This window comes from Pagrus pagrus, assembly GCF_965226575.1.
Source record: "Pagrus pagrus genome assembly, chromosome: 23".
NCBI lineage: Eukaryota > Metazoa > Chordata > Actinopteri > Spariformes > Sparidae > Pagrus > Pagrus pagrus.
This window is the reverse complement of record NC_140205.1, coordinates 3,044,474-3,053,035: the sequence shown is the minus strand read 5'-3', so window position 1 is coordinate 3,053,035 and position 8,562 is coordinate 3,044,474. Positions and strand designations below refer to the sequence as shown.

The 8,562-nt window shown below is 46.9% G+C and overlaps 1 protein-coding gene across 16 annotated transcripts in view; it reads left to right on the top strand.

Moving 5' to 3' along the window:
* The window catches only part of celf2 (cugbp, Elav-like family member 2), a 213,383-nt gene that overhangs the window by 123,182 nt on the left and 81,639 nt on the right, over window positions 1–8,562 (top strand). For 14 of the 16 annotated variants that reach the window (XM_084345243.1, XM_084345252.1, XM_084345255.1 and 11 more), the window contains one exon: window positions 3,317–3,513. In XM_084345243.1, coding sequence (XP_084201369.1) covers window positions 3,317–3,513 — 197 coding nt within the window. Of the gene's footprint in view, window positions 1–1,333; window positions 1,621–3,316; window positions 3,514–8,562 lie in introns of those variants that run through there. The other 2 variants (XM_084345251.1, XM_084345250.1) reach the window with 2 other exon arrangements.

Here is an 8,562-nt window from a genome sequence, read left to right as displayed (position 1 = left end):
TGATTATATATTTCAAACAATGTGTACACAGAAACCTGGTTTCACCGCCTGGAGAAAACCAGATGGCAGCTTTCTCTTGTAGATAAGATATATTGAAAGCCTTATTTTTTACTCTGGACTTCCTGTCTCTATGCTAAGCTAGGCTAACCGCGTCCCGACAGACAGGAGATTGATTGGAGCGATCGTCTTCGTTTCATTGTCGTAAAAGAAAGCCAATCGGAGCGTTCGCCGAGGAGCTGAAGAGTTCCTCCGGACCGGCGGAGGTCTGAGGAGCTGTGAATGTGAAACAAAGATGACGAATGAATAAATAAATTACCATCATAAGGTTTTTATGGTCAATATCGTGCAGCTGTAGTTTGGATAAACGAGCCTGCTGTCTAATGTGAGTGTGAGGTGAGGGAATAACAGCCCTCAGCAGCTGCTTCAAAGACCTATCCAGACACTTTTTTTTGTGCAGTCTGGCTGAGACACACAACACACACAACACACACACTCAGTGTAGATCAGCCCTCAGTCACGGCCCTGTGCTGCAGGGAGGCTGGAGTGATGGAAGCAATAGTTAAGCCATTAAGGCAAACAATTGGCTCAAATTGAGAGCGAGAGAGAGAAAAGAAGAGGAAGAAGAAGGGAAAGAGGGAGGGAGATGGAGAGGCCGTGGCAGGAGTGGATCCACTCAACGACTTAATCCGAGCCCCAGGACACACTCCTGCTGAGCTTCACACACTCCCGCAAACATCTACACACACACACACACACACACACGTTAAAGCTCTGTCTGCTTGCAATAACACCTTGTCAGTCTTGGCCACAGGGGCGAAGGAAGAGGCGCTCATTCCTTTGTAGCGAGGAGAAGTCGCCTACTTCCAGCCACCTCGGGGGGAAAAGACCGAGCACGCAATCTAACACACGACAGTTCTGTAAGCGTTCGTGCGCCTTATGGCTGCGAGCGTGAAGCTATTCATTGTCTTAGCGGGCCGGAGTGAACGGCGGAGGGAGCACAGGGCGGACAGTGTCCCCGAGAAGGGAGGCGCTCCTCTGACACCGGCCATTGTATCGTCTCCCCCGTGGACTCGCTCAGTCCCGGCAGGGCCTCGCATAAACAGCCAACAATGAGGGACTGTGTCCAGCTATTCTTTCTCTTTCTGCTCTTTCGCGTTCACACACACACACACATCAGCTGTGTGTGTGTTTGTGTGTGTGTCAGAGGGCGAAGGGATGATGTGCTCCAGTCTGAACCCAGCGACCGAAGAGGCTCGTCCGACGCCGCCGTCTTGCCGTTTATGTGCCTAACCATCAGCCGGTGATAGGGGCCGTAACTCCTCGCCGCCGCCGCCGCCACCCTTCCCTCCCTTCCTTCCTTCCTCCCTTCTTCCCGTTCCCCCCCCACCATCAGCAGCCACCCTCGGGGGCTCCCTCAGCGCCGAGGCCCCCGCGATTTATCGGACAGCTTAGCGAGGAGTGGCCGCTGCCCCGAGGACTGTTAGCGCTGGTTTGGCTCGTTGACTCCTTCTCCGGTTCTGGCGTTTTATTTGACATGTCCTTTAAGTCCTTTAAAGAATTGGGCGTTTCTGCCGAGCGCCTTGGCTCATTCTGCAAGAGATGGATGGCCCGCGTTCAAAGGTCTGGATGTTTTTTTCCCTCCCTCCCCCGTCTCTCACTATATCTCTCTTTTCCTCCCTCCCTCCCTCCATCCTTCCCCTCTTTCTGTCTCTCTCGCTGAGCTTTATAGTGTGGTATTAGTGTTGTCAGCTAACCAAGCTCAGGATTTGGCTTTGTTTTGTTTTTTGCCTCTTAAGATAATGCTCTTTCTCTCTCCTGCCGAGAATAACAAAAGGGAAAGTAGAGCAATAAAACGGCACAGCCATTGACTTTGGTTTCATTAAATTGGTTTTCAGCCATCTTAAACAGACCACAGGCCTTGATGGCAGTGATGTGTGTGTGTGTGTGTGTGTGTGTGGGTGTGTGTGTTTGTAGCCATTCGTGCATGATTGTCCTCAGCCACACTCTGCCTCGTGCGTGCCCGGCTGCCGTCCTCGTCTCCGTAGGGCCTCGCCGCGGAAAGCCTTCCGCTCGCCTTTATTCGCTCCGTCGTAGCTCCAGTTAGCATTCGTCACACGTTGACGGACGAGTGTGTTTCGTGAAGATAAGTGTTGCAGCTCTGCGGTGAAAAGGGGGTGAGAGCGTTTCACCTCCGTTTCATATGCATTCCAGATGTGGAAATCTAACCAGACCGATCGGCGTGTAAGCATCTGTGTCCCGTTAAGACGGGCCCGGAGGGTTCGCTGCACTGGTTCTGTAGCCCCCAACCCCTCACACACACACAGCCTCACATTAACACGCTGCATGCCGCTTATCCAGCACTCATTCATGCATGCAGACGTGCACAAACAAGCGCGCATGCAGCGTGATGGGCAGCAATGCCTGCATACGTCCAGGACAGGACGACTCGCGGTAAAAAAATACAGTGACAAAGGACAAAGACACGCTGGAATAAAAGCCAGCTCGGTCCGACACTGTGGATTTACCGGCATCCTGAACAGATCCGCTGCTGCAACCTTACGGCCAAACATCCACATTCAGGGTCAGTTTACTGATGTGTCGGGTCAGTCTATATAAAAATTGCCAGCTTCAGGGCTACCGGTCCGTAAAAACCTGCACTGAAAGCCATCTCGCTGTGTTGTAAGAAGCCGCTGAGGCACCCCGGAGACTGTTATGAGCGTGGCTCGCTGAGTTTGTGTCCCTGTGATGGTCTGAAGGCTGTTTTTGTGAGGCCACTGTGTTGGAAATGAATTTTTTTCCGAGGAGGTCTTGTGCTCTTTTCTGAACTGTATCAATTTTCAATTAGATATACGAGTCCTTTCTTAAGAGAAATTAGGGGGAAATGATTTTTCTGATTTGGTTAAAATCACGTGTAATTGTCTGTCAGTAGTTGTGTGTTAAAACGAGATTTTAACTTTGCTTTTGTGCGTTTTATGTGTGTTTTGCTCTGTCTTGTGAATATTGCTTCACGAGAGGTGCTGACCCACACTAATTGACTCTCTCCAGGGAAAATCATGCATCTCCAAATTTGGTGATTTTAAATCTTGACATGGGAATTGAAGGAATAAGTGTTCAGTTACTTTTAAAGTTATTTCAGCCACTTTAAAATCTATTGAAAAATGCATCGTCACACAAAAAATCCCGGCAGCGTCGCTACGTTTCTCGCTTTCTCCATCTTTTGTTCGATTTGTGCAAATAGATAAAACTTTGACGTGCCTTCAGCGGCACCAGATGACGAATACTGTTCTCAATGTCGTGTCTTCTGTCTCACCAACAGTAACGGCACGGCCGGGAAGATGAACGGGGCGCTGGAGCATTCGGACCAGCCGGACCCGGACGCCATCAAGATGTTCGTGGGCCAGATCCCGCGCTCCTGGTCAGAGAAGGAGCTGAAGGAGCTGTTCGAGCCGTACGGAGCCGTCTACCAGATCAACATACTCCGAGACCGCAGCCAGAACCCTCCACAGAGCAAAGGTCCGGCAGCACACCACACGTGTCATGAGTTCAACGCTGTCTGTTATCTGTTTCTCCTTTGCTTTTTCTATTCTTGTTTCCTTTCTTTCCCTCGTTCTTTCAGTCTTTCTTCTTTCCTTTGTTTTTGCCTGTATTTATTTTGTTTCTCTTCTTTCTTCTCTCTTATTCTGGCGGGATTCCTTCTTTCCTTCCTTCTTTCCTCCTTCACTTTCTATCCTTCACTCTGTAATTCCTTTATTTTCCATCCTTCTTCTTCATTTCTCTCTTCCAACTCCTTCTTTTTTACTTCTTACCTTATCGCTGTCTTCTTTCATGCTTTCTTCCCCATCTTATATTCCTCCTTACATTTTTCCCTCCTTTTCTTTCCTTTGCTTTCTCTTTTCTTCCTCTTTTTTGTTTCCTTCACTTCATTCTTCCCTTCCCCATTTTCTTTTCCTTTGTTCTTTCAGCCTTTTTTCTTCCCTTCCTGATTTCCTGTATTTATTTTTCCTTCTGTTCTTTGTTCAATAATTACTTTCCTGCTTTGTTCCCCCTTCCTTCATTTTTTCCTCCGTGCTTTCCTCATTTCTTTATATATTCTTTCTTTCCTTTCTGTTTTCATAATTCCTTCCTTCTTTCCTCATCTTCTTCCTCCATCTTTCTCCTTCCTTTCCTTTCGTCTTCTTTCCTTCCCTTCATCTGAAAAATATGAAGTTCGTCTTCTCCATTAACTCAGGACATGAATTTGTGATGAGATATTTTCCCACTACCTTCAATAAAGGACGTAAATGAACACAGATACACAAATAGACACTCGTGCAGATATACCAGAGATAACACACTTCCACAAATGCAGATACACATAGAAACACATTGTGTATACACTCCTACACACACACACAGCAGTCGGCAGCTGAGGGGCCGTCCCACGTAGTTAATGGCAGCAGAAATGATATATGTGCAAAATTACATGAGCAAACACACATTTCGTGCACCACTGGAAGACAAAGACTCTCCCAGCCAGACTTACACAGTCAATTGTGCGAAGCCGCATGATTTGCAGCTATTTTCTCCCATTCCTTTTCTTCTTCCTTTGATGAATTCGTCAAGTGTGAGAGCAAACAATAGAGACAGCAGCAACGAACGGGCAGACAATAGCGCTGCCATATTAACAGGCATCAACCGGAGTGGGGGCTGATGACACTCCTGATGAGACATGGAGAGTGGGAGGAAAGTAAAGAGAGAGAGAGGGAGAGAAAGGGAAAAGAAAAGGGAAAGGAGACGTGGCGCTGCCATCCGACTGTAAAGCAAATTTCAAGAGAAGTTTCAAAGTGGCAGAATGTGAATCAGCGGGGATGAAGCGAATAAAAAGAAGTAAACACGCGTCTGCAGGGAAAAAATGCAATTGAATTAGAGGTTTATCAGTTTTCGTGCGAGATGATCTTCATCAGACGTGTCTGGAAACGCGGCGGTGTTTAAGTGCAGCGGTGAAATCTACATAGTGAGACCTTGTGTTCTACAAAACGCATTTAAATGCTGCTCGTTTCCTTTGTCAGATGCATTTTTTTTTTGGAAGAAGTGTGATCGCTGTCAGGATGTGTGCGACAGTCTTAAAAACACGACTTCGCCCCGCAGTTGCCGTCTGATGCACGCGGGCAGCTTCGGCGTTCAGGATGAACATCTTGCAGATTTTGCCACAGATCCAAACGGACTGCGTGCCAGCTGGGTGTTTGTGATTTCATTAATTACGAGTTTCTAAGGGAATTTGCACCAGTGAAACACATTGCTTATTATGAGCTAATCTTATGAAATGAAGCTCTCTGTCAAAATTAAGACCGTAATTATATGGAAAACCAGTCACGGGCCAGTTGATGATGTTTTAGCGTAGGAGTACTGGTTGATCTCTGGGTGGTGTTGGCGTATAACGGAGCAGCTCGTTCTCGCTCCATATGTAAGTTTTACACTGTAGTTACCCCTCTGGTGTCACTTCTCGATGCCCGTAAGGACAGCGGCAAGAAAAGTCCAAGTCGGCGGGCGGTCGGGGTGTGAATGGGCCTTCCTCTCGGGACACCAGGTGTCCATCCTGTTGACGTCACTTACGTTACATTACATGGGCAGATTACAAGACTAGACAAAGTTATTTGAACCCAAAATATTGTATTTTCCAAAACCTAACCAAGTACTTTTGGTGCCTAACCAAACAAATTGTTTCACAACGTTAATAACAGTCTAAAAGTCATAATATATCATCATATGTGAAGGGTTTGTAAGCTAGACTTACTTCCAAAGTCTAACCAAATGTTGCATATGACGTATTATTGCTCACTTAACAAAACAGCCCCTCACGTGCACAACACTCGAGGGGGAGTCAGAGTGTTTTAAGTTTGAAGCTTAATCGTGACCGAACTGCCGTATTTGATGCGTTGGGAGCGAGAACGTGTTGAATGGAGCTGTCACGTGTTCTCCGCTGTGTGCACCTGGAAGTCGAAAGTCCAATGCAGGACGGGTGGTCAAACTGGGCCCGAGGCAAAATCTTTGTTGTGTGGTCCCCTCACAGGTTAATCCAGCCATGTGTGGAAATATGTTCTGATACCATCAGTCTGATATAAATGTGTTTTCTGGGTGGAGTTACGTCTCCTACGAAGCAGATTAGGCGAACATGAACGTAGTCTTTAGATACACTAAAGCAGAGAGCGATGTTTGGTAGAAACATGTAGAATATTTCCACTTTTCTCCTCCGTGCGACCACTTTGAGATTTTCTTTTCTATAAAATCTCACATTCCTCGGACGAGTGTAAAAGCTCCTCGGAGCGCTCCAGAGCGGCAGATGTCTCACGTTATAAATTAGGACGTGCTGTTGAGATCATGTCTTTTGATATCGAATTGAATTTCCAGTGGCTGAAAGGTGACGGCGTCCTTCACCTCCCTGCGCCCACAGACTGCATCTCAGTCTGCGTCTGTTTTTAGTGTTTTCTCTCTCCTTCTCTGTGTGTGTCTCCTTTTCTTTCCGGCTTCCTCTCGCTCTGCCTGAGTCACACGAGCTTATGAAAGCCTGAAGACAGCGTTTCTGCCAAGACCCAAATCAACTCATTTTTGCACACCAACACACTTGTCATGCGCTTTGTGTTTGTGTGTTCTTAGCCTTGAGATGACTCCTTCTCTCCCCCACCAGTTTCTTCTCCCTCCTCGTTTTTTTTTTTTTTCCCTCTCTCTGCTGATTTTAAGGAGGGAAAATAAAAGGGCCAGCGTCCCTCCTCCCGTCCTTCAGCTCCCTCAAATCTCCTGATTCATCTTCACTACCCTTGAAATGAGTTGTTTTTATGGTTGATGAGTCAAGACGATCACTCACCAGCACTTCTACATGGGATAAACAGCCTCTGTGCCATTTGTTTTTTCTGCTCTGAATAGCAATCTCCCTCAATATGTGCCTCATTTTTTTGCGGTCTCTCTCTCTGTGCTGCGAGGTGGAGTGTTTTAAGAGGAAATGTAGCATTTGATTGGGCTCTTACTGGCCTTGTTACTCGCAGGCTCTGAGCACTGTTGTTGTTTTCTCATAGTTAAGTAAGCCGCCTGGCCTCATCTGCACCCGCTCAACTCGGAGGAGCTGCAGCGGCCCCCTCGCCGGCTTCACTGTTGCGCCTGAGCCGACGGTAATTTCACCGGTGTCAGGGAAACTGTGGCCCCTCTCTTCCCCTCAGGGTGTTTATTTTAAATTAGCGACGGTGTTGTTTGAAAAAGATCTCAGTCATTTGGGGCAAATGAGCCCACACCGATGCCCCGGTGGCGACCCAGAGGCTCTTTTTTTTTCCTGTTTTTCGTAAAATAGCAGTTTGGATTTAAATGAGTTTGTTAGTCCCACTGAGACGAAGCAAAAAGTTCAGCGGCTGCAGCTACAAGCCTGCACGACTCCCAACAACTTCTCTGTTTTCTTTGGCTGGTTTTTGTTTGGATCCTCATTAGCTGACACAACTGTAAAAGTCCAAACATGAACATCAACAAGAAAAAGAGGAAGACAGCACAACATGGTAAATATTAATTGACAGCAGAAATTTGGTGGTTACATGATAACTTCTGAATGAAATCATACATTTATGGAGGATATAAGGGCCTGATACGCTTTCAGGGCGAGACTGAGCCTCGTTAAATTCAGATTCGTTAGTCGGTTGTCGATTGTGTTTGCACGAGTTGAATGAGATGCAGTGTCTCATGCTTCTGAGCCAAGCTTGAACTAAATGCCCCGTAACAATGTTCGATTTCAGGTCGTCCCAGATTAATATGTAAAGCCTGCCATCACCGGACTAAAATTGCAAATGCCTCCTCATCGGGTCCCTCTCAATTCATTTTTGATTATCAACAGGCACAAACCAAAAATGCCTCGGGATGCAATTGGATAGACCTGAAAGATCGGCGGACATCTGAGGCGAAGCAGTCACAGAAACTTGATCCGTCTGTTGATGAGCACTTGCTAGTTTTGCAAGTTTGATCTGAGCCTCGTGAGCCTGTTGCATTGTGCTGGACAGACCTGCAGACTGAATGCTATTGGATAAACTTACAACCAAGTCAGTCAGTTAGTCATTGTATCAAACCTGTGTGATCGGTCTGATTCAGCCCAGATTGGATGGAAATCTGCCTGAAGGGGAAACCAGACGCATCTACCTGAGCAGAAAAGCTCGGCAGATTCGTCTCATTCCCGGGCTAGAAGATTGACAGCGTCAGAGAAACATGGTCCATCAAAAACAAAGGATGACGCGTCCATTAACAGCCCATCTTGATTTTTCTGCAACACGCTGTCGAGCCGTCACAATGCTACTCCTCAAATCTGCATTTCACGTTGCTCTCTTTTCCGTGTATGCAGATGGCTTTACGCTCTCCTCCTCCTCCTTTTCTTCAGGTTTCTTGATGCAGAGAGGCTTGTTTTTTTTTGTTTTACCATGAATGTTGATGACACGTCTTTGCTTCCGACAGTTTTTTTCCCCCTCACATCGTAGCACGACGAAGGCTTTCATCCCACCATCTGACACGTCTCAGAATTGACGGTCTTGCAACCGAGACTGTCAATTACCAGACACG